This window comes from Sphaerodactylus townsendi, linkage group LG02 (assembly GCF_021028975.2).
Source record: "Sphaerodactylus townsendi isolate TG3544 linkage group LG02, MPM_Stown_v2.3, whole genome shotgun sequence".
Taxonomy (NCBI): Eukaryota; Metazoa; Chordata; class Lepidosauria; order Squamata; family Sphaerodactylidae; genus Sphaerodactylus; species Sphaerodactylus townsendi.
In genome coordinates this window covers 60,526,088-60,551,759 of record NC_059426.1, presented here as the reverse complement: position 1 = coordinate 60,551,759, position 25,672 = coordinate 60,526,088, and the positions used below count along the sequence as shown (strand labels likewise).

Below are 25,672 nucleotides of genomic sequence, written 5' to 3'. Positions count from 1 at the left end.
ACATAGACTCATCATTCCCACATCCCCTCTCCTGCTCCCCCTTTGTGTGGGAAAGCACACTCACACACATTCCTCAGGCAATGAGAACCTGAAAGGAACCGACACCCAAGCAATCTTGCCCCCCTGCTTTCAGCCGCAGAACCATTACAAAGTGAGATAAAAGGCAGACTGGTACTGTTAGATAAAATGCAAACAATTCCCAAGGCTGCTTTGTGAATTGACCCTGAAAGAAATATGGCAGGACCCTGGCTAAGATATTAGAGGGTCATGACATATTCTCTGTGTTTCTGCCACTCTTTCCCAGCTTTCCTTCTCTTTTTCTGATCACCTACTCTAGCGCTCTTTTTCTCTTTCCCCTTGCCCCAGCCTAATTCTTGATAGCTTGCCTGGCACAGGTCTTGCTGCTGACTTACTCAAGAGTTGGCTCAGGCAAGGAATAAGACAGCTGTGCAAAGACCTCAGAGCTTTAAGAAGTGTTGTGTAGTGTGGTTAGTGGCCAGTGTGGTGCAGTAGTTAAGAGCAGGTGCACTCTATTCTGGAGAACCGGATTTGATTTTGCGCTCTGCCACTTGAGCTGTGGAGGCTTATTTGGGGAACCAGATTAGCTTGTGCACTCCAACACATGCCAGCTGAGTGACCTTGGTCTAGTCACTGTTTTTCAGAGCTCTCTCAGCCCCATCTACCTCACAGGGTGTTTTTGTGGAGTGGGGGTGGGCGGGAAGGGAAGGGAGATTGTAAGCCCCTTTGAGTCTCCTTACAGGAGAGAAAAAGGGGGGGATATAAATCCAAACTCTTCCTCTTCATACTGTCTAGGTGAGGAGGAGTCTGGGAGTCATCAGCCCCTCTGTACATGAGAAGTGGCACCCTCTGGACTACATCTCCTAGAGTCCTTTGCTTTTTCTGGTTCATTATCAGGAATATGCTGCTCAATTATATGGTAAGAGTAGCTTTGCATTATGAATTTTTTTAATGTAGTAAGGATGTCCTTAAAGTGTAAATATTTTCAGAGCTGCATAGTTCTTTCTCCAGTACATATGAAAACTTGGCTTATACTTCAAGATACTTTTAAGTACGCACCCTTTCTCTCCCTGAATTTTGGCATGCTAGACTGTACCTATATGGACTTCATTCTACAATATCTGTTTCTCATGAGTCTTTTTAAAAACTTGAAATACAGCAATGCATATTAATAGCCACCAAAATTATTTTCATTTGTATTTTTACTGTTTGTTGCATGTAAATAGCTGTGATCCTTTTTGCCTTTCTGCTTGCTTGTTTTCCTTTGGAAAGGATGAAATAGGCTCTCTCTCAATCCAATAATTCATTGTGTGGCTGTTTGATAGGAATTCAGAACAGTTTAAATTATTTTTCTGGTGTGAGAATATAATAAAGTTAAATTAGCATGGCCTCTCTTTATACCAAGATGAGTACTGAGGCTATGCTAATACAATTAAATATTTTTCATATATGGTTGCCCTTCTCTGATGGTTGATAAGGCTATGAAAGCTAGGCTTCAGTCCCAAAAACATGCTCCTGGGAGTAAGCTCCATTGAGTAAAATGGTCCTTACTAATGTGTATATCTGCTTAGCATTGCTTCCAAAATCACCCAGCTTCAATTGTGAATGTTCAGAATACTGTTTTAACAGGGAAAGACCTTTTTGCATCCTACTGTGTGCCAGAAGATATTTCCTGGTTCTATTAGCTCCTATCATACCTAAAAATGTCATCCTAAGGCATGTTATGAAAGCCCGGATCTCCTATACTTTAAGTGATAAAAAGTTCATTGCAACTTAAATCCTGTTGTGAATGAGTGGCTGCAAGTGGTGAAAAGCCCACTGCAGCAAAAGATTGGCCTGGAATCAAACAGCCTGCAGATTGTTGCTTTTTCTGCTTAACTGGTTGTTCTTCTGTAACCTCCCCCAAAATGCTGTACAGTCAAAGCATACTCTCTTGGAACCATTTATTGGATTTGGTGCGAATCTGTATTACTTGCCTGGTTTAACATCTGGGAAAGATCTCTTTGTGAGCCCTTGACGAGTCATTGTCCGTTGGAACAGATGGTACTGAACAGATCCAGTATAAGACACTTTGTACATTTATCACAGTTTTGTCAGTATTGACTGCCATGGGAATAGTAGAAGTATCTCTGGCTAAGAAGGGTTGAGAAACTCAGCCAATCCACATGGTTCCGTCTGTTTTCTATTGGTAGAATCCATATATCTATGAAAGGAGTCTAAAAATGAGGGATACTAAGCAGGCAAAAATGGAGAAGGTTTATGTGCACTAAGCAAGCAGATGCAGTCATGTGAAAATAATGCTCCAAAGGGAAAAGGCCCCAGAAGGATAGCTGTGTCCACTGCAGAATTTAAAAGGGTAGCAAAATTTTATTCCAGCATAAACTTTCATGGCAGATGCTGTGAGTCTATCCTCACACGCGCATTTGCAAGAGAGTCAGAGTGCTGACCTTCCTTCTATTGTAAACTTTGTGGGACAAATGATCAGTCTTATCAACTAATGTAAAGCCCACATGGTCTTGAATAATTTATTGTTATTGTTATTATTAGAACATGTTGGGAGGCAAAGCAAGCAGAATACTTTAATGTGCTTAAGACAACTTAAGACACCTTAAGACAAAAAGTATTTCAGCTTTTTAATACATTTGTTAGAGTAAGTACTTAGACATATTTCTTGCCCATTTCTGAATGGCAGAAATATCAGAGTTGTTAGGAAAAGAAAAAAGCCTGCCAAATCCAACAGAATGCCAATAAGAACAACTGATGATTTCTTCTTTAGAGCAGCTCCAAGCTTGATACTGTAATTTTTTGTCCTGTGGCTAAACTGGTGTTTCCAACAGCAAACATGTGTAGGGTGAATGATAGAAGCAAGCTGACACTGGATTTTGTTTGGTGAGATTTTGTTGGTGATCTGTTATGGGAAATTGAACTCTTCACTGATTAATTTGGAACAGTGAGCAAATCTGATGTAAGTCTGTATAGCTGGCTGTTACAAATAATGCCAGGTAAGAGCACAAGGAAAAGGACTTGCCCTCTGTTACCTGGGAAGCATGGAGGCTGCACACCTCCCCTGAGTCCCCGGGAGAGACCTTTGAGCATAGTTCTACTTGAGCTTAATCTCAAATGAAACTGGGGGAAAGGGAGTAAGGGAGAAATGAACTTTCAGTCTTTATTGAACATTTAATAAATTAGTAAAGCTAGGGAAAAGTAGGCCAATCGGAAAAGCAATGAAAATACTAAGTTTTGAGAATTAGCCATGCATAACTGATGGCCTATAAAATCACACAAGTCATTAGGGCGACAAGAAGCAAACCAGTTGACTCCTAGTCGAAATAATGTCTGGTACGCTTGATGTCCAAAGAAACCACTTTCTGAGAAAGTAGATTGCCCGGAAGGGATTGCCCAGAAAGAGATGTAGAAATGGAGATTGCAGGCGGAGAGTTTAACATGGGGGGGGGGGGGGGGGGGAGAGAATCCCTGGAGAGGAGAGAAGCAGAAGGGGGAAAATGGCAAGCCAGAAAACTATAATGCTGTGTGTGGAAAAGGATGAAAATAGTGGAAAAGTAAGTAAATAGTGGGAAAGTTGCTAAGGAAGGAGAAGAAAGGAACCTGTTGTTTCCTGTCAGCACTAGAGGAAGATTCAGGAGCAGAATAAACTACAAAATGGCGGAAGCCTCTCTCACACCTTCTACTGTTTATCTTCTAGAACAGTGGTTTTCAAAGTATGGCACTTGGGCCACATCAGCCCGTGATTTAATCTGTCCAACAGCTTGTCCTCACCTCTCTCTCCTCCTCTCCTATCTCTGTGGCGGGGCAGTCAGCAGCAATGAAAAGCCCATTCAGTGCTAAGCTTGGTCTGACCAGAGTCCAGCTTTATACTGCTGGTTCTGTCTCCCAAGTCCATGTGACTTTAGAGGCAGAGCCAGCAATATAAAGCTAGATCCAGCCAGGCCAAGCTGTATTTGTAAAATACATGACGTGGCCCTCACACTGAAAAGTTTGGAGACACCTGTCCCATAAAATGGGTGGGTCAAGGAGATCTTTGATCCTTTGTGGGATACTTGTGGACAAATGTTACTGGCTAAGACCCCTCCTGGGTCAGGTAGAAAGGACATCAGTTGTTTGTAGTGCTGGGAAATGTAGTTATGAAAGGGGATGAGCTCTTTTGCGTGACAGATGGTTGATTGGTGGTTTTAATAGGGTTAAGTGCATGTTATTAAAGATGGAGTCCCTCTGAACCTCTGGCATCATAAAGTCCTGAGCTTCCAGAAGAGGATTTCAGAAATGGCAGTACCAGCAGGGAGAGGGCATATAATACCACACCTGTATTTGCATAATTGATATTCTTGTTTAGGGGGTTGTTTTGCCTCAATTCTTTTTCCTTTTCTTTACCTGAATAGCATGCCATTGGATAATAAGGATTTGTTGGGAACTTGTATTGACAATGCTGTTGGCTTGGCTTCTGTTGGAGAGTCAGTTGGAACTGTGGAAGAGGCAGGTCTTAGCTGCTTTGCCTACGGCACAAAAGAACACCCTTCAGAGAAGGTGGATTCTAATGGTAAGGGGGAGTTTTGTGAAACTGATTTTGCTGGGACACTTAAAAACTTACTGTTACTAGTAAGTAACACTGCAAAGCATCTGGCTTGCTTGCAGAGTTTACGGGGTATGTTGGGCCCATTATGCACGGAATACTTACCTTGGGACTCTTCTCTGTGCAGTGGCTTGCAGTGGGTTCTACTTACATTTCTCTGTTTACACATGAGGAGACACTCCCTCCTGGGTGTGCAGTTTTTCTGCAGAGAACTCTCCTAGACTTTTCTCTTAACTCCACCCATCAATTCACTCTAAAGGCACAGATCTTAACTATACTCTTAACTATACTCTAGTCTTAAATCCATGTATCCCACCTGTTTTTTTAAATTTATTTATTTATTTATTTATTTATTTATTTGGTAGCTGAAGATGCATTACTGAAGCTGAAGCAGCTGGAAGCAGAACTTAGCCCAGTTCCCGTTCCTCACTCAAATATAAACATCAATGTCAACAAACAGGTACTCTAATCCTAATGTTCCTACAGTTTTGAGGTATAGGGTTTCGGTTTCTAATGCACTTGTTACTTTCCAGCTGTCTGTCCTGACTGTAAGCCATATTTGGAAGGGACTTTAGCAGCTAATACAAATTTGTTGAAATCTTTTGTATAACTAAATTTTTTCAGAATCCCAAAAATGTCTGTCTTTATGTTATGCAAAGTAAAGCTCTGTTCTATATTAATGTTTTATTCTGTGTTTGAAAGCTTAAAATTGGACAATTTTGCAGAAACTCACTGGCACAGTGAGCAAAAAATGGATAACAGATTCCAGAAATTATGTCAATTTGAGGGAGTTTTCTTTATTTGCCTTCCACAAAGAAAATAAATATGGTCTCTCAGGAGTGACGTTTCCATGGTGTGCTGTTTGGAAGAGACTGAGCCCATCCTTTCGGCAAACTAGTGACTGATTATTGTTGTTCAGTACACTTTTACCTTATGAGGGTAGAGCTGGTTATTTCTGTAATCAGTGGTACTGGCTTTCTCTGTCTTCCATAACAACTAGAAACATGTACCAGTATTTGATCTGATCTCATAACTATGATGGCCCATATTCCAAACCCAAACTGTTTGTCTGTTTGTTTGTTTGTTCAATTTATATTCCGCCCTCCCCCAAAGGGCTCAGGGCGGTTCACATCAATAAATACATTAAAACAATAACAACTACCAGAGTCACTAAAACATTCCACCCACACAGAAAATTATTATAAGTAGAGGAGTCCTGTCACCTTAAGATGTGAGGAACCTTGTCTCAGCGCTATGTTGGAAGCTGCTGCTGAGGCAAATTCTTTGCCAAAGATTCTTACAGCTGAGGAAGAGAAAGAACACTGCATGACTGATGCTTTACACCCCTGTTCCCAAAGAGATCTGTCTGCTCACAGATACTGACATCAGTTCTAGGCATTCCAAATTTCCCTAGACCTACAAGTAACCTGCAACGTCACAGATCAACTGGAGGAACAGAATGCACAATGGGAGTTGGGGAATATTCCAAGAAATCAGAACACTCAAATCGCTGTAGAACTTGGACATGATCTAGGCATGCAATGTTGAGATAGCAGAGTAGACTGTACCACTTTAGACAGCAAATGAGGGATTAGGTTTTATCAAAGTCCCCCTGTATAATAATTTCCTATAAGTGTAGTATTAGGACATTATGAAGAGCTAGATTAGAACCCTTCTTCCTGACATACTAATTTATTATTTGTAGGGAATGCTTTCATAGGAGAATACAGCCTCTTATCCTTTGCATTCTAAAATGGTACAGTCTAGCCTCTCACCTCAGAATTCTCCCACCTCAAGTCACAGCGTGCCTCAGTAGGCCCCAATGCTGTGCTGGAGCAGCAGTGCTGCTTACTAGCTCCCTGCTCATTAACCTGATACTGTTTTTGACTTCCTTCATTTGCTGGTTGTGGTTCTGATTCTCTGCAGAGTTCCTGTCCACAAGATCCTGCAGTATATCCCTGATTGTGACTGCAGGTACATCCCATGCAAAATTGTTGCTGGGGAGGCGGGCGGGTTTGTTTAGAGAAAAATTATATACTGTGTATGAAGTAGTTTACAAAACCAGAATCCAAATATTCAAACACTGAACATGAGTCAACTCAGGTAAAGTGGCCAAATGCCCATGAATGGATCGCCCATTGTCTTTAAAGCTGCATCCAGTGGCTTCTGGGCACCAATTTTGGATTTGGACCATGGTATTGGGCGGGTAATTTTTGTATAATTTCATTTTTATATCCTGTTATGAACAGATTCTGGGCTGTGTATAATTAAACCTTTTAAATAAATCTCATTTGCCCCTCACTGACTGGAGAAGACTTGCATGTGCTTTTATGATGTCTTTGGTTTTCCTGAAGCAAATATCATCCTAGGAATCCCAGGCAGAGGAGTGTGAGATTGCAGAAGTGGCATAGTGAGAATGGGTCAGATCCCTTCTTCTGCTGTGTCACAGTCCTGATCTGAATTGGGAGTGGGCTGCAACTGCTATGTTGTATTTTTTTAAAAGAGGAGATCCAGTCAAAAATCTTCTGTTGTCACATCTAGACTGAAAGCATCCAGTGTTTGTACTATTTTAAATTGTCATTTCATTCAGCCACAACTGGGTCTGCATTGCATGCCATCTACAACCACCAACAAGTTTCACACAGACAAGATGAGAATTCTGTAGCATTTTCACTCTTTCCAGAGTAGGACAGTGGTCTTGTTGTGTCTCATTGTTGAAATTCCTAGTTCACTCAGGGCCGTTAATGAGGCAGAGCAAAGGCGTTAATGCCAGGTACCTTTTTGTTGTGGCTGGAATTGGTTCCTGCTGAGAAAACACCTCCCCTCCACCCACCCCAATTCATATTCATTGAGCAGTCATAACTACTGAGAGCTAGGGGATGCTGCAGCCAACTTCCCTCTCTTCAATTGTGCTTTCATCCTAATTTTTTTGGGGGGCGGGGTGTGTGTGACCCCCTGCAGTTTACCATTTGCTATCTCTGGTCTGCTTTACCATGCCTGAACTGAATTACACCTACCACAGAACAGCCATTTGTATTACCTTTTAAATATTTCCATGGGATTTCTATCGCTATGAGCTGATCTGGGGGTCTGTTTTTGGCTGAAAAGCAAGATAAAAATATAATCAATAGATCAATGCATTCTTTCTTTCCCTAGCTGGCGTGTGGAAGAATATTGAGCTCTTTATAATCAGCATTTCTGTTTCCTCAGCTGTATTGACCCACCCTCTGTGTGTTTGGAGCTTTTATCTGTCCCTTGTGCACAGTGCTGTTTGGTGAGGGCATTATAAAGATTACACAGTCTGTAAGAAGATTAGCTCAGGTTTCTGTCCCATTGAGTGCTCTTCCTCTTTGTAAACAGAAACAAACACACACAATCCTGTTCCAGTGTCTCCTGCTGTGTGTACAGTTTTAAAAGTCAAATGAAACAAAGTCTCAGTAGCTAATGAAATGGACTTTTCTCACTGATTATTATTGAGGCAAACTAAGCTTACTGTTAGCATTCATTTAGCAACACTGATTTTGTGATTTCAGAGGAGTGCTACTGTGTTAGCTTGTTGCAGCAAAAACTGAGCGTGAGTTTGGTGGCACCATAAAGATAAACAAAATTTTATTCCACCATAAAAATTTTGCAGACTAGATTTCTTTTCTTTATGTGCAGTTACTGGATACTAATTGAGAATCTGCTATAAATTTGTGGATATTGATACCTTGACATACGGTACAGTCTGTGTCGAAGAGAGTCTTCCATTGTAACTAAGGAGAGCAAAAGGTTACGATTGCTGCATGGCTGATATAGAACTGCTATGTAGATTACAAAATATGTGGATTTTTCAATTAGGTATTCTACAGAAACTATTTAATGAAAAAAGCAATTGTCATGGAATGAATCATGCGATGAATCAAAATTAATTATCTTAAGTATTCTTTTTTCAGCAGAGGTTTGAGGCAACCTGGCTAATACTGAAAAGGTTGCAAACTGTAGATGGCATTTAACAAACCATTTTGAAAAAATGCACATAAATAGCAATGATTTCCATGAAAATCTGCCTCAGTCAATCAGCCTTTATTTTAATTCTATGCTGTTAAATAGACTTTTCAAGGGGGTGGGTGTGGGTGTTGTTTTATTTAAATGTGCTCATTGCCCTTTTCTAATAGTTTCAGAGTGCTTCATAACAACTATTGGGAGTGCTTACCGTTGGTGCTGTGTGCATCTTCCTCAGTGACATATGTCCTATTTGATCCCTCCTTAAGTTCAAAAGAGATTTTTTTATAGCTAGAAACCAAACCCTACTTTGCTGAGTTTGCAAAGAGAGCTAATTATGTTTCTAAAGAACTCTAGAAAATAAACAGTTGTTCCTGACTTGACACAACAACCAGCCATCTTCCGTCCTAGGCTTTTTGCAAACAAATTGCAAAGGGCAAAGGCTAGTTTAACTCTGTATGTAAGTTATGTCTGCACAAAATATTTCCTCTGGCTTTATTTTCCTTTTACTATATGTACATGTGCCTAGAAAACAACACTTTTCTAGAAAATTTCTTGCTCTTCATTTTTCTTAGCTTCTTTCCAATGTTTGTGATCCCTTGTTGGATAGCAGACATTCTTCGGTAGATAATGCATGCAAATTAGTTAGTACAGGAGTTTGTTCAGTGACTGGTCTGTGAGGGTTTGTGAGGGAAGGAATTTTGTGAAGATAGGCACTGGCCTAGGTAATTTTCTAAGCTGGTAACAGAAAGAGTGGTTAGAAATTTTAGAACTCATAACCACAAGCCAGAATGATGGCTAATGAGCTTTGCTTATGTGTAACAGAACTTTGCAGTGTGTCACAGACTTCCCTCTGTGATACACCTTTGAAGATGCCAGCCACAGATGCAAGCGAAATGTTAGGAACAAGATCCACCAGACCACAGCCACACAGCCCGGAACACCCACCACAACCAACTTTGCTTATGTTGCCTTGTTGATTTCTAGTCTTTTTATTTAAAAGTACTTGATATCAAGGTGAGACATATTGTGAGACAAATAACTTCACCAAAAGACATTATGAAATCTCAACAAATGGCATTCATCAAACTGTTTTCTTTACAGTGGTGAAAATCAACTGCAGGTCGATTTGGCCAACTTCTACCTTGCTTTACAATTGCACAGAAATATTTGAATATGAAATAATATCTGTGGCTGTAAACTGTCTGAACTGTCTGAAAGTGTAGTGTGAATGGCCTTATTCTTACAGGGAAATTGCTGAGGTTTCTGGCAGCTTGCTGCCTGAGTTTGTTGGACTGGAAGCATATAAACTTGGCACTGCCAAGCTCTTTACAGGCTTGCTGGCACTGAAAGGAGCAATTAATTTTCAGATACACAAGCATTCCAGTGTCTTGAGTTTCTGGAATGTAGGGAATAGTATAACCGTCATTACTGATTTTTGTTTTAAAAACGGATATTGTCAGATTTTTAAAATGTCTAACACATGAATATTGTGAATGTTAGGTAGCTATACTGTGTAGATAACTGCTTAGATGGAGTATTGAATCAAAAAAAGAGGGATCCTGTATAGCCATCATGGGTCTTGTTCTTGCTCTGCAATCATTTGTGCTTGAGTTCACTTGTAAGGGTATTCCACAGGAAAGATTTTCTCCATTGAAATCAAACTCCTGGATGATTAAATACAATAACAGGCAGACTATTTAATCTTGCCTGGTTTCAGAAACTGTTGAGTTTGCAAAGCACTATAATTATAGTGTCAGGAAAAGAGGCAAAAGAAAATTATCCTTTTCTTTCTTCTTTGCCCACCCCCTCTGGACCTCAGCAGAGAAGAAAGAGAGGGTGCAAGGAAGGAAAACAGGATTTGCAGAGGACAGAAGACTTTGGGAATCTAATAGCTGATGAGAAGGAGATTTTAATGAGTCACAAACTGAAAAGCTCCTTTTTGCTGAAAGTATTTGCAAAGTTTATGAGAGCATTTTTTTGGCAGACAGAACAGGCAGTGGTGGTGATCCTTACCTCCCAGATGCATTCCTGGGTATGATTCCTGTGGCTGTTTGTCCTTTGCTTTTGGAAAGAGGCAATCTGCTGGCTTGTGTGAGCAGCTAAATTGTAAGCAGCAATCATGGCGGCTGGAGATTGTTCCTGGATAGGGCATGACTGCACTTCAGAAGCCTGTGTGTTGCAGCCACTTGGGGCACCAGAAGAGTGTATCCTCATACACTCCTGGTCTTGGCTGTCACAAGTTAGGGAAGTTTACAGGAAAATGGATGCAACATAGCAGTGCTCTTACCCTGGATGCAGATAGTGCCACTCCCCTGAACCAAGTTTGAAGTCTTCCTCCACTCTAAGGAACCTTTCTCCAACTTTTGTGGTTCTTCTATTGGAGAAGAATACACTCAAGTTTTGATAGATGCTGCATTTTAATGGGGGTCGATTTTAACTTATAGAGCCATATTTAATAACTATTTAAAAATTTGATTTTATTTGTGCTCTATCTATTTGTTTGTTCGCCGCCCTGAGCCCTTCGGGGGAGGGCGGTTTATAAATATAATAAATAAGAATAAGAATAAGAATAATAATAAGAAGATGGTTGGATCTATCCTACTTTTTCCTCCTCCGAAGAAGAGGTAATGCAAATGGCAGTTTTATTGAGGGAAATGTATTTTTATTGCTGGTTGAGTCCTTCCATCCTGGAGATAACAGTTCAAAATAAAATGTTCCATAGGAAGTGGAGGGTAGGCTTATTAATTTCTTAATATACTTAGTTCAATTTAGTTCTAAAACATTAGTGTTGGAATGAAGCAGCCTGATATCATAGACATAGTCCTGAATTTCAATTCTGATACTAATTCTAGCTTTTTTGGAGTTCCTTACTAAGCAGCCAAATATGTACATGGTACATCTTATTATATAAACTGTACTTCTGAGATGAGACATGTTTTTTCCCAGCACTTTGTGAACAGCCATGGCATGTTGATTTGGAGCTTCACTGGTTACATCTTGTTTTTGTGCCCTTTGTGTGCCCACTTTGCCGGGGTTTTTTTTTACAGCTGTTCACCTACCAGGTTCTCCCTGTAGAGATGCTACTAATATATATGGCTGTGTTCTTTCCAAGGAAGAGGTGATGAAGCTGACCGAGAAATGTCTGAACAATGCAATTGAGAGCCCCGGGAGTGCTTCAGTACGACTACCTCTAGACCTTAAGAGCAACATTTTGAAAGCCCAAGCCGAGGCAGGGCAGAAGGTAAGAGCTGCAAGCCAGGTATATGATGATGTGGTTCATACAAGATCAAGAGCAGATTTGTACAGAACTCATAGTGTGTTCTATTTTGTTCTTGTGCCCTCTGACTTCTTGCTCTCCGTACCTTAAAAATATTTGATCTTGGTTGTATAGAAAGATGCGCTCATTGTTAATGAGGCCTAGGAAAGGCTTTTTCAATTTATTAATTGTTATGCCTGGAGTTGGTAGCATGCTTTTTGTCCTAGTTAGCTGATTGGTAGCATTGCTCCTGCCAGGCCTGAAGGTTTCTCTGGCATCACAGAAGCTGACACTGGCAAGCTCAGGGCAACATGGCAAGCCACTCAAAGAGGCTGCAGGGTGAACTGTGGCTCTTCTGGGAGGATGAGTTTTGCCGGGGGGGTGGGGGGTTGGACATCCAGAATCAGGGAGAACCCTGGCCTCCCAGCCTTCAAGACACTGCTTTCTTTGAACTTTTAGTTTGTGACATGTACTTGGTCCTTTGAAGAAGAAACATTTTTCATAAAGTTAGAAACTCTGGATAATGTCTAAATTAGTAGTATTTATTAAAACAGCCAAAGGCCAGCAAATAAATAAAATATATAAACTGGAAACTCCATTAATATCGCATCATAAAATATATATTCAAAAACTCCATCAATAACAATTTGTTTAGGAAGAAATGAGAAAGTTTAACACAGCTTACTGCTTATCAGGGAGTTGTGCTTTATATACTAAATAGCAAAATTTCGCTAGGGTCTCTATCCTGTAACAAAACTTTCAATTTCAGGATATCCACATCTGTCCCCTCTATACCAGTGATATGTGCTAACACTGGAAAAATCTAGGAGCATCTTTCATCTTTGTATAGTCCACAATATAGGAAAATGTGAGTTAAAGACAGAGTTACATAGACAGGTTCTCAGTTCATATTGTAAGCCCTCTGACCAATCCTATAATATATATATATATTATTTCATAATATTTTCCTGTTAAACTACATAGGCAGAAGCCACCTCTCATATTTTTGTGTGGTTAGCAGAGTGTCCAAGCTGAAAGCAGGCGCCAGGCAAAAGGTCTGTTTACAAGATTAAATCAATGGATGAGTTACTCCTGCATAACCTGGAGGTCTCATTTTGTTTGTGGGCATGATCTTGATTACCACACCTTGCTATAGAAACTGTTAAAGACAAATAATATGGAAAGCCACTTTAGCATCAGTTGCTGAATTTCACTGTCTCTTCTAGCAACAGATGGTTGCTTCCTTGCATTTCCCCAACAAGATCCCATCCTGAATCAATCAATCCTCATTCAAATCTGAATACTGAAGGCAGAGACTGTAAGAGTTACTTTGCATAAAGCCATTCTGTGCTTCCTGATATAATCTAGGAGCAATTGACTCCCATTGTCCCAAGGTTTAGAACAATAGAAGAGCTTTTAGATAGGGCTCAGCCCAGCAAGCCCAGCATGGGAAGTTCCAGAGAATTTAGAAAAATGAAACTTAAAACTCACTCGTTCCCGCCCCTACCTGGGCAAAAGGGTATAAAAGTTTAGTTCACCCCAATACCAGTGCTCATTACTAGCCTGTACCTCCCTTGGTCTGGTCAGTTTGAGACACGATATCGTCCTTCGCCTGGATTCAGATGCTGGTCATTTGAAATCCTTGCCTTCTACAAGATCTTCTTCAGCTGAATTTAGGTAACGTATTACCCTGAAACCCACCCCCCTCCATTTCTATCATCCAATCTATCTTTCAAACCTGCTTATATCCTAGGAAACTTGAATGTATGTGCTCTTGTGTCTTACTGTGTGTATGTATTTTTGAACCAAATTTATGTAAATATTTTAAACTCAATTTGGACTCTTGCATTACTCTGTGGAATATTCATTGCCAGAATTCCTTCCCTGTATTATACAGTCTAAAAGATCTCCTCTTGGCCCCTCTTGCTGCCAACGTGAGCGTTCATTCCCCATTGATCTACTTTTAAAAACCATATGTGTGCTGTTACACTTTTAGCAGCTGGTGGAGATTCCCTTTAATAAAGTCCTTACCCCTGTTAGGCCAGTAACAATATGGAATACCTTGAAATCTCCCCATTAGAACAGCCAAAGGGAAGGCATCAAAGTGGGCACTAGAGAATGCCCAGTGGGTAAGACAAGATGTTAGAAAGATAGGACGGTGCCGCACAGCCCACCCATGATTTCAGAGGTTTATAGAAAAGAGGTAGTGAGGCATCATCTAATTTTATGTCAATATCATAAAGGCGTTGATAAATAAGTGCCATTGCCTTATTGATACATTCAAGAAGATGCACAGGATTAAGCCCAATCTGTCTAAGTTTCAAGATCATTCTGTCGGACCAGATTGGACAATTGTCACAGCCAAAAGTTAGGGGAACAGGCCCAAAGTATGGCGATGAATTTTAAGTCAGTATTTGATGGCTACCTTCCAACAAAACAATTCTACCTTTGTCAGCCCTTCCTCTTGTCCGATAACATTCAAAGTACATTTGGATGTATTAAATAGAGCTCTCAGAAAGGTGGATTGTACATGCTCTAAAGATTTTTAATCGTGTATAATGCCTAGCTGTGCACCGTAAGTGAGCTGAGTCAAAGACTTAGCCTTATAGAGCTTAATTGCTGCGGGAGAAAAACCCCTCCTTGAGAACAAAAAAAATCTAAGTATAGCTTGTGAGCTTCTTGATGCTGCCTGAATGGACAGTTGAATATAGGCTGTTGACTTCCCATTATATTGGAATGTAACGCCTAATTATTTAAAGTTCCTCACTTGCTCAATATAATGACTGGACAAGAGCCTTGATGCTTTCCTAAACTTGTTATTGAAGTGAGCAATTTTAGTCTTAGAGTAATTAATAGTTACTGGTGGGCAAATATCCTAAAAGCACGTTTTAAACCCACCCTTGTTACTGATAGGATTACAGTGTCGTTGGCATACATCAGTATAGCTAGACTGTTGCCACTAGCAAGCACAGGAGCATGAGTGTATTTGCCCTGGGCACTGGGGTAAATATATGTCTAAAGCATTCTCTTTTGTTGGTGTTCTCATAGATCACAAGGGAGGATAGCATGTCTGGCAACAAGAACACTAATGTTCAGGATGGTGCTGCCAGGTAAGACTTCCATCATTCCGTGAAGCAACATGCCTTAAGACTGGTATGGCTTAAATTCACCGACAGGATAAGGCTTATGTATCCTGTTGGTGCATAATATACATGGTGGTATTGCTGGATTGGGGAAGACATGGGTCACCTCATTGTTTAATAGAATGAATACTAGTTTAAGGCCAGAGCAGTAGTGACACCTGCTTGGTGACAATTCTTGGCCATTCTCTTGAGAGAGGATGAAAGGGAATTAATTTCTGTGTGAGAGAGAGAGAGATGGGAAAGTCTTGGAAAGTCTCTTCAAGGACTTGTTAAAATTTCAATCTGTTAAATTCAGATTAAATCCATAAGATTCAAAAGAAAGCTTGGTGTGATGACTCCCCACAGAATTCATCTCAGAATGAATGGGATCTGCCATAAACAAATTTTCGTGACAGATCTTTCAGCAATTAGTCTTGGGGTTTTTTTTAGTTCAGAATATAGGTTATCTTGATCCTGTGTGTTAGAATATAGTGAACAAAAAACTGGACACGTGGTTGAAAAGTGTTTTTATTTGTGCTGCTAGGGGTCTGGGCTGCTGTGCTTTTAATGGTGAAATGGTAGGAAATGTTCTTGGGGAAAGCAATTGGAAAGAAGTTCAGACTCATGCCTTTGGATTTTGTTTGTTTGTTTAGGAACATTCTTCTAACGGGAAAAATTCAGAACAGCCCTCTACGCACCCACAGCCCAGTGTTCCAGGATCATAGAGAGAGCCTAACAGCAACCCCTGTCTCAAGTGCTTTTGTTCTGTAAGTCTCTGGGAGGATATGTGTGTGTTATGTGCTGTCAAATCATTTCTGCCTTACGGTGACCCTGTGAATTAACTACCTCTAAAACAACTTATCATTAGCAGCCTTGCCTAGGTCAAACTAAAGGTTGTAGCTTCCTTTATTGAGTTAATCCATCCCACAGGGAAATACAGAACTATGAATAAATGGATGGGCTATATAATCACACAAGAATGATCGTAAAACAAGGTGAAGAGAAAGTTGAGAGGTGACATGATAGCCATGTTTAGATATTTGAAGGGATGTCATGTTGGTGAGGGAACAAGCTTGTTTTCTGTGGCTCCAGAGACTAGGACCAGGAGTTATGGGTCCAAGATGAAGGAAAAGAGATTCCACCTAAACATCAGGAAAAATTTCCTGACAGTAAGAGCTGTTCAACCTCGGAACGTGGTGGAGTCTTCTTCGGAGGTTTTTAAACAGAGGCTGGATGGCCATCTGTCAGGAGTGCTTTGATTATGTGTTCCTGCATTGCAGGAGGTTAGACTTGATGGCTCTTGGGGTCTCTTCTAACTCTATGATTCTGTGAATCAGCATGGAGATTACAGAGATGCATAGCCATTAGTAGTGCCATCCTAAACAGAGTTACCCTTTTCTAAGCTGTTTGACTTCAATGAACTTAGAAGGGGGTGATTGCTCAGGATGGCACAGGAAAGGGGAAAACAGCACCTGATGCTTTCACTCCGTTATCCATGCAATTGTTCACCAGTCTAATCATTTCTGATTTTCTGCCAATTAACATGGCTGATGTAGAGTCCAAGCAAGCAAGAGCAAAATCCTAACCTTAATTCAGTGTGTCAAGATGCTCCTTCCTTTCGAGGAGCTTGTTAGATTCTGTACTTCTAGCCCCTTAAAAAGTGTTGCTGTCTTACTAACAAAGAGAAATAAATAAAATGTGTTAGATATTCATTTATGCAAGTCAGCTTTTAAGAACCTTGTTTTTAGAAGAGTGTTACTAGTGCTTTGTCTTTAGACCTGTGCTACTTTGAAAAGGGCAAGATCTAAAGATACTGTGCTGCAGTGCATTTCTTAAGGAAGCTTCATTCTAGTTTCATTGCTGCAAACTTCCATGGAAACCAGTATGTTAATGAAGGTCCTCTGTATCCTTACTAATTGAGATCTCTTGTGCATGCACTGAATGCTCTCGTAGCAGCGTTTTTGTGACGGGAATTGCAACCAACTCTGCTCAGTCCTCTTTTTTGTTCAGCCTCTTGTTCCTAAGCCAATGAATCCTTTTATTTAATAATTTGATCCATGCTAAGTCTGCAAAATAAAAGAATGTTAAAAGGAGTACTTTTCCAGCCTATAACCCCAGTAGTGGACTCTGCAGTTGGCAGGGACAGCACCAAGAATTACCTGCTAACCAAAGGGAATGAAATAATGGCAGCTGAGAGAGATGTAGACTTAAGCAATGCTTAGAAATATATGGAAAGCCATGGTGATTGAACATTTCCTGCCTTCCATATGCATGATGCAGCCATGCACAGACTTCCCTTTTCTCAGAAAGCCTGTAAACATATCCCAGATAGTTGGCAAAAGTTTGACTTTACAGACCGTAAAGGAGTGTGACAGAACATTCTAGAATTGTGAATTATATATTTGGATGATAAATAACCATACTTTTCTCAATAGGGGCACCAAATAACTTGTACCCAACAATGGGCAGCTCAATCCATATGGGGGGCTAACTGGGCTGTGGGTGTGGTGGCGTTCTGCAGCAACACATTTGCCCCATCCTCTGGTGCAAGGGGCAACCCACCAGTGGAGAGGGCTGGGTGCCCCTCAACTCCACAGTGTCAAAACCCAGAAGTGGGAGAATGCTGACATCCAATTGGATGCCAGCTTTGTTTGGGGGGGGGGCATTCCTGGGGGTGGAACTGACTTTACTCAGCTTCCATCCGGTTTTAGGCCTGGGGATGCCAAAACCAGAGCTTTGGAATTACACCATCCTTTTGGGTGGCATAACTCTATCAAGCCCTATGGAGGGCTTCCAGGCAGCTGGGTTTTTTTTCTTTTAGCTGCCTGGAAGCTCTCTGAAAGGGGCATGGTGGCACAGCAGTGGGGCCATCCCTGGTTGCCTCAAAATCCAGATTGGGTTCTTAGTGTATGTAAAAAAAAATCAAAATTAAAGTGTAATTCAGACAAGCAAAAAGCACAAAACCATGCTATTGCTTGATTAATTCAGAGTCCAAGGGGGTGACAGGCCAAGTGCCAGGTGCCTTTCTGGCACCTTGACTTGCAGGAAGGCCTGCTTGAGGCAGCAGGTGCTGAGATGCTGTAGTTCACGTGATACTGATCTCAAAGACTATGTTTGCTTCTTAGCAGTAATCTCATCTTTGCTTTGTAGTAATCAGCTGTGTCTTCAAGCCCAGTGATCCTGAAGAGCAGGGTTGGTTATTTTGTGCATCCTGCTTATCATGGGGGGAATATTCTTCTTTTCCAGGAATGAATTAAATGAGGAGAACTCTACTGCTAGCTCTGAAGATTTGTTGAATCCTCCTAATCTGGTCCCAGCAGAGGAGGCTGATGTTTTAATGGTATGTGAATACTTTGTGAGGACAAGTAGCTTTCCTTTGCTGTCACTGTGTCAGCAAAATGCAAGAACAATGCCTATGTGCAACACACTTGCACTGTGTGACAAAACACAACCATCCGTGATCGTTGGCAACTGCAGGCAGCCCTGTTTTAAGGCTGAAAAATGCCCCTCGGCTTATACATGAGTCCTGCTTACCAGCCAGCTCTTCAGGCCTTTGCCGAGGCTGGGGGGTGGCCGGGACGACCTCCCTGCGGCTGCACAAGCCACTTGTTGCTGCCCTCCTCCGAGGGTGAAGGGGAACCCTGGCTGGCTGGGGTGGGAGGCAGAGGGAGCTCCTTATTTGGGCAGTGACTCCCCCTGATGTCGTTGCCCAAATAAGGAGCTCCCTCCACCTTCCTGAGGCTGGGCTTCCTCAAACCCAGCCAGGAGGTGGAGGGAGCTCCTTATCTGGGCAATGACATCAAGGGGAGTCACTTCCCAAATAAGGAGCTCCCTCTGCCTCCCGGCTTCCCACCTTCAGCTTATACGCAAGTCAATACGTTTCCCCAGGTTTTGGTAGTAAAATTAGGTGCCTCGGCTTATACACAAGTCAGCTTATACACGAGTTTATACGATACTTAAATTTTCCCTAGTCCCGCTTTTTAAAAACCTTCTTAAAGGTCAAGGTGCCAAATAGTCCAGAATAGCTGAGGTTGCATGCAGGAAGTCTGTTTCACAACTAATTTGAGTATTCCAATCAACATACTCTGAACATTTGATTTGCTGCAATGTTATATATGGTGCAACTTCATTAATTAGGGTCATATTGCATAATGAAAGCTTGTTGGAAGGGTATTTTCTTGCATTCCAAGTGTGGCATCAGAGAGGAAGTTCCTAAGCTTTTAAAATGCTCAGCAGCTGTGTTTGTTTTGCAGAACTCTTCACAGGACTTGGAGATTTTGTTGACATCACAGGCAGAAAACCTCATTGACTTCACAGAATCCATGCCTCGGGTAACTATGAAAATGAATGGCACTCCATCCTGACTTGGCATTCAGCAATTTCATTGCACGGTTGATAATTTTAGAAGGAAAGCATAATTGATTTATGTCTCTGTCAAGTGCATGCAAGACATCTCTGCTTCTAGCCAGATGCTTGTCTGAGCTGATTTTTCATGTGGTAATTCTCCAGTAAGTGAGCCTTGGGCTAAAGTTACATCAGAATTCTGTGTTACATTCTGCATTCCAGGAGTCAGGTTCTGGTGCTGGCTGCAAATATCACCGTTCTACTTCTGAGCCATGCAGTGTTTTTCTTCTGCCAGTCAAAGTGGCCTTCTTTTTTATTAGTGTCCCCAAAGCCTCTGTAGTCCTTCTGAGTACATAGGATAGAATGTGTTTGCTTTGCATCTATAGTAATGGAAGGAAACAGACCTTGCTTCTACCATCCTCCTCCTTTCACTGCAACTTTGTGCTAATTTTGATTTTTAAAAAATATTTTAAGAATAGGATGTGCATACAGGTATGGTTTGTACATATATGCTGTGGCTCCATGTTGTTCCATTATGTGGAAATGGCGGAAATACAAGCAACTCAAATAGACTCACATAGTTGCGTAACATATGAAGGGAAATTCTGGTTATCTACACACCCTGTAACAATACCACTCCTTTGTATATTATATTTATAACCTGCCCTTTTTGTGTTATGGGAATTGGGCAGTCCTCAAGGAGCTCTTCCATCCAGGTTTCAACCAGCCTCATTCCTGCTTAGATTCAGAAAGGTTGTTGTGTCTTTGCCTCAGGATCACAGTGCAAAGAAAAGATGAGTCAGTTTCCCTTCCTTTATCCCTGGAAGTTGAAGTCTTAGCATGGGCACCTTTGATTAGCCGCATGCCTGATAAGGTCTAAAAGAAAATGGTGAGGGGGAGAGACAAAGTAGAAAGCCATGTGAACTATTTCTGAATCCCAGAGATAAAGCACTCTGCCTTTCTGAGATCCTTGTCTGCTTTTGGTTTCTAGGTGTCATCACCACCAACAATTGTGCCCAGGTGGTTAGTGCCAGTAAGTTCTTGAATAATATTTAATAACAATGAATATTTTTACTTTGTTACAATTCAGATGACTGAGAAATTAAATCACATTTGATTCAATGTGGGTAGCTGAACTGCAGTTATTAACTAGAACGGTGTTTTTTTAGTTCTTTTTAAAAATTACACAAACAACTTTGGTAAAATGTGAAGATTTCTAGTTTATATTCTGAATATAAAGTGCTAATTAGCATTTACAAAAAATAAGCCTGTCTTACATCTACCAGTGGTTTAGATCTGGAGAACCAGGCTTGATTCTCCATTCCTCCACATGACGCCTGCTTGGTGATCTTGGGCCAGTCATAGTTCTCTCAGAACTCTCAGCCTCACCTACCTCACAAGGTGCCTGTTGTGGGGAGAGGAGGAGACTGTAATTGTAGACTGCTTTGAGAATCCGTTAGAGAAAGTGGGTTATAAAAACCAACTCTTCTGCTTCTTCTTCTACCAGCCCTCACCTATAAGTTCTTGCGCCCTGTACTTGTAAATGCAGTTTTGGTAACACTCCTCCCAACTTGCAGAGATAAGGCAGAGTGTTTTCCTCCAATATGGTGAGTTCACATTGTCTTAAGGGCTTTCCTTCTTCATCTTTCTTAAATATAGAGTGGATTCACTTCCAATGGACCTTTGGGAAATGATGTAGCCTCAGCCCTCAAGACAGTAAAAGGCATAACAGGGACAGCAGCTGCCTCCTCCCCTCCATTGTATTCACCTGAAGTGATGGCCAGGTAAGAATTTCATCTTTGCTGGTGCATACTATTAAGGAGGTGTTCCCCTGCTGAAATTCTACCTTGAATCCAATTGGGTTCTGAGTGCACTGTTTTCATTTAGTCCCCCCTCCACCATTATATTGTAAAAAGCTGTGAGAAAAGATAGTTGCATCACAGATTATCAATCTTATTATAAGGGAGGGGGGAGTTTGGGCTTCACCATTAATTTGTGGCACATCCATAGAACCCACTTTTGATGGGTGTTCAACTACTTCTCAATTTAAACAAGGAAAATATGGACAAGGATATCATGAGAGGGTGATGTGCAGTTGCTGTTATAAACTTTACGACAGCCTGCTCGCTGTTGACCGTTTGTAGTAGTAAATCCCTTCTTTCATGTTGGATTGCTCTTAAATTGATCAGCAGAAATTCAAACTGGGCTGACTTGAGCAAGTTGAGTTCATTCTGTAAAAGAATCTATCCAGACTCCGTGAACTAACCTTTCCTTCCAGCAAACTCCCTTCCTCTTTCCTCTCAGATTCATCTCCCACGTCTCATGTTTTCTTTTCAGTCCTGTTGCTGAGGACACTACGAGGCCAAAATGTTTACTCACTACTGAACTCTAAATTGTGACGAGTCTCATCTTCCTAGCAACGTCAATAAACCTTTAGAAAAGACGTACCTGGAATTCACACACACTGTGGCTGTTTTACCTGGATCTTCTCAACTGGAATAAAGTGTATGACTGTAGGACGAAGAGCTGCTGGGAAGCTTGAGCACCCCTTGCACGTACACTGGAACTGGTTCTGACGTGTAACCATGAGGTTTCCATCCATTGTAGTGCTTTTGGCTGTAATATGTGCTTGCTGCTTTCTAGGTACAAATGGAACATGGCCACTGCTCTGGACCCGTTAGCTTTTATCTGGCTCATTATATTGTAACCCAGCTATGGGGAGGATTAGAGGTTCTAGGGCCATCTGCTGGTCGTTGGTATAAAAGCAAGTAGCAGTAATAATATTTTGGATGAGCAATACTTATCCCTCTTTTCTGTATGTTCAGCTCCTCTGATTGCTTCTTTTCTACCAAAATGGGACAAATGCTCATGGCCTTAATCCACTTTTTAGACTTTGCACATTTTCTTACAACGTATGGAAGGAACTGAAATGCAGCACCTTGATACCAGTTTATCCTACTGGCAGGCTATTCCCTTAAGTAGCTAGGGAGGAGAATTACCACACTATTGAAAGATGTTGGAGGTGAGTGGAGGGGTCCCACACTTGCCATTCTAACAAAAAGTAAGAGTAGGCTACAATATGCCTTCCACTGAATGAAAGAACTTGGGCGGAAGACTACGATAGGTTATACATTAGGGCTGCACTGTTTTCCTTTGTGTTTTCCTCCAGATGTTTTTTTCAGCTGCACAAAGTATACTGACAGCTTCATTGACTTCATTTAACTAAGAGTAATGATCGGGCATTTGGGGAAAGGGCCCTTCTCTGTGCATTAAAGTGCTTTGGACTTAGTTTTGGACCAATGGTGAAACCATTTTTACCACAAACTCAGGAAGAATGTTGTTCATTAGTTTTTAGAATCTTTGTTAGTACGTTTGACAAACCACTTGACCACTGAGAGAAAACAGTGAAACCTGGAATCCATAGTCAGGGCACAATTCCCAAGTTTTATTCAGTAACTAGCCCAGGGCTTCTGCTTATTTTCAAAGCAGACAGGAAAGCGGTTACATGCATTCATTGCAATGGCTCTGCTTACAGAGGTGCCCAACTGTGAAGGTGGAATTAAAAGTTTATAATTTTCCTGGAGTGTGTCCTCTTGAACAATGAATTGGTGGTCTTAACTCTGTTTCCAAGACATTGTTTTGGGTTGCAGGAGGCTTCATGTGTCTGCAAAACTGTTTAAACAAGAAAGCAAGAAAGACGCTCTCTCAAGAGAAATCAGAAATAAGAGGAAAATGAGCATAATGTATAAGAGCTGCCTCTGTCCTGCAGCTGCAGTTGAATTTGTGCTGTGTACTTGAGATTAAGAGGAGCCATCCCTGGTTTTGCGGTTTTACTTGGATAAAGAGGAGAGGTGACCCCACTGGACCAAACCACTATGCCAACTGCTGGATCACGTTTGTCTTTTGCTTGCATCACTGCTTGCCTGATATAAGGGTAATCAGTAGAATTGAAAAACAGGCAGCTGTAAGAATGGGCTTTTTTTTTTTTACAAAGTTGCATGATGGCATTGGAGGGGAGTGGCTGACCACTTTCTCTCCATCAGTAACTACTTTCTTTCCTTGCCAGATGCAGCAGCAATCATCTGGTCAGTATTCTCTGTCTTTTGAAGCAATTCTGGTAGTTTTTTGCTCCTAGGTAGTTCTAGATGACCATGAGCAACATAGCAGTGGTAGCTTTTGTTAAATGTTTTCCAAAGTGAACTGTGGTGGTAAAAATCAAAATTACCTCATGAAGCCTGACTTTCTGAAGTGACAACTACATTTTTAGAAGCTGTGGTATGCAGTTGCAAGGTCCCATTTTAATTTCATTAAGCGATTTCTGCTTTAATAATAAAAACCTGATCACCCTTAACATTAAGAAAACACACACACAGAGAGCCATTCTCCCTATCATTCTGACAGATAAAGTTGCCCCGTTAACCAAAGAAGAAGGGAATGTTTGATCCCACTCATGTGGGACATGTGTGTGGAAATTGTGAATTACTGCAACAAATCGTACTACTGTCTAGGATAATAATGAAATATATTGAAACAAAAAGCTATGCTTGCTCACTCTTTTAATGTCTGACAGAAGACCCTTGTACAAGATATGAGATTTACTTTCCTTTATTCATATTAATTGTGAAGCCACATGACTTTTAACAAAATGTCTAGAAATGTGCAGACTCTTGCCCAGAAGTAAGAAAATCTCTGTTCTTGTATCAGGAAGCAGCGTGTGGAATACTGTGTTTGTTGCCTCCCTGCTCTCTGCTCTGGTAGGCATTTTGAGCTGCAGCACAAGTGGGAAGGTGAGAATGTTGTGCTCTGTGGATGGAAATCCTTTCCTTTGTGGATACTCTCCACTGGAGCCAAACAATTATTTGATGATTCTCAGCTTCCTGTAAAAGCTTGGCTGTACAGAATAGCTATCACAGAACTTAGGCCTAGTTCATACATGCAGGAGATGGCTGTAGATAGAAGAATGGATCGCATCACTTGGGACCATAAACCAGAAATTCCACGTTTGAATATGCTTTTGTATAAAATACTCCATTCAAATAGAGCACAGGAGTTCAACCCATTATTGTCTGTGCTTGTTTTTTATTTGAGAGGAAGCAGTAACATAGAAAAGCATTCCGAATGTGGTACTCCACTAGTAGTCTGATGTGGTGCAGCCTGTTGCAGCAGTCAACCACCTCATTCTCCTGCATGTGTGAACCAGTACCTGTCAATGGAGGTGACTGTGGTAACAATCATGTGATCCCAGGTCCTGTTCTATTGATTATTGGGATTGGGTGTAAGGCGCTGGTTCAGTAAGATAATTGAGGTTGATGGGTGGAATATTTTTCTGATTACCATTACAAAGTACCCTTTGACCAGCTCCATGGATGCAAAACAATTAACTTAATTAGACACATTTCTTGATTGTTCAAAAAATTTAGGTTCAATGCATACACATAGCAAAGAGCAGGTGTTACCAGTCTCTTTTACCACATGAAACTGCCTTATTCAACATCAGTATTGTTTGTGATGACTGGCAGTGGCTGTCCAAGGACTCAGACAAAAGTCCTTCATGTCACTATCTGATCCTGTCAACTGGAGATGCCAGAGACTGAATCTGGAACCTTCTTTATGCAAAGCAAATGTTCTACCATTGAATCATAGCTCCAACCTAAATGTGTGAGATGACAATTCAACACTGAGGCATATATTGTGAAAGATTATGTATAGAACATTGTGCAAATTAAGCTACTGTGGACATATCCTCTAATTGGAACACTCCCTCCCTGTCATGTTGCAAGCGTAGTGGAAGACAGGTGGATCACAGCCATAACTTGAGTTTCTGTGGAAATGTAGACCAGATCGCGCTGGTAACACTGAGTGTCTACATTCACACGGTGAAAGTAAAGTTGGGGGAGGCATTATTATGTTCCATATGCCTAAAAATGGTGGGGAGGATTATGCTGTAGCGTGTGTGGCAGATTATGTGTTTTGATTACTGGTTCCATTCTTATTTTTTAACTGGACAAACTTACTTTAAAGTATGTAAGAATTATTTTTAGAACATTTTGATTTTTTTAAGCCCAAACATACTAACTTGTAATTCATTTTTAAATGATGTAGAGCTTTACAGTAGCTCTTAAGTGTAACTTATTTGTTTTATATATAGATATATATGTGTACGTATGAGGTGCACTGTGTTTCTTAAGATGTATAAACTGTGCTAGATTCATTGCACTGAGAACATCTTTATATGGGAACAAGCATTGTGAGTTGTAGTTCCTTTGGAATAAGTGACAACCTGTTTATGCTGTAGACTGTTTCTAAATACAACACAACTGTGCAAAATGGATGCCTCCTCCTTCAGTGTTCTACATT

General features: G+C 41.0%; 1 protein-coding gene across 1 annotated transcript in view; it reads left to right on the top strand.

Annotated features, from left to right (window-relative positions):
• The window catches only part of EPB41L5 (erythrocyte membrane protein band 4.1 like 5), an 84,949-nt gene extending 59,307 nt beyond the window's left edge, over positions 1 to 25,642 (top strand). The window contains exons 17-26 of the mRNA XM_048486702.1: positions 4,416 to 4,573; positions 4,972 to 5,066; positions 11,706 to 11,834; positions 14,898 to 14,959; positions 15,625 to 15,738; positions 18,218 to 18,311; positions 19,225 to 19,302; positions 20,307 to 20,348; positions 20,975 to 21,099; positions 21,653 to 25,642. Of these exons, the coding sequence (XP_048342659.1) occupies positions 4,416 to 4,573; positions 4,972 to 5,066; positions 11,706 to 11,834; positions 14,898 to 14,959; positions 15,625 to 15,738; positions 18,218 to 18,311; positions 19,225 to 19,302; positions 20,307 to 20,348; positions 20,975 to 21,099; positions 21,653 to 21,707 (952 nt within the window). The 3' untranslated portion in view covers positions 21,708 to 25,642. The remainder of the gene's footprint in view (positions 1 to 4,415; positions 4,574 to 4,971; positions 5,067 to 11,705; positions 11,835 to 14,897; positions 14,960 to 15,624; positions 15,739 to 18,217; positions 18,312 to 19,224; positions 19,303 to 20,306; positions 20,349 to 20,974; positions 21,100 to 21,652) is intronic.
• Positions 25,643 to 25,672: the final 30 nt, after the last annotated feature.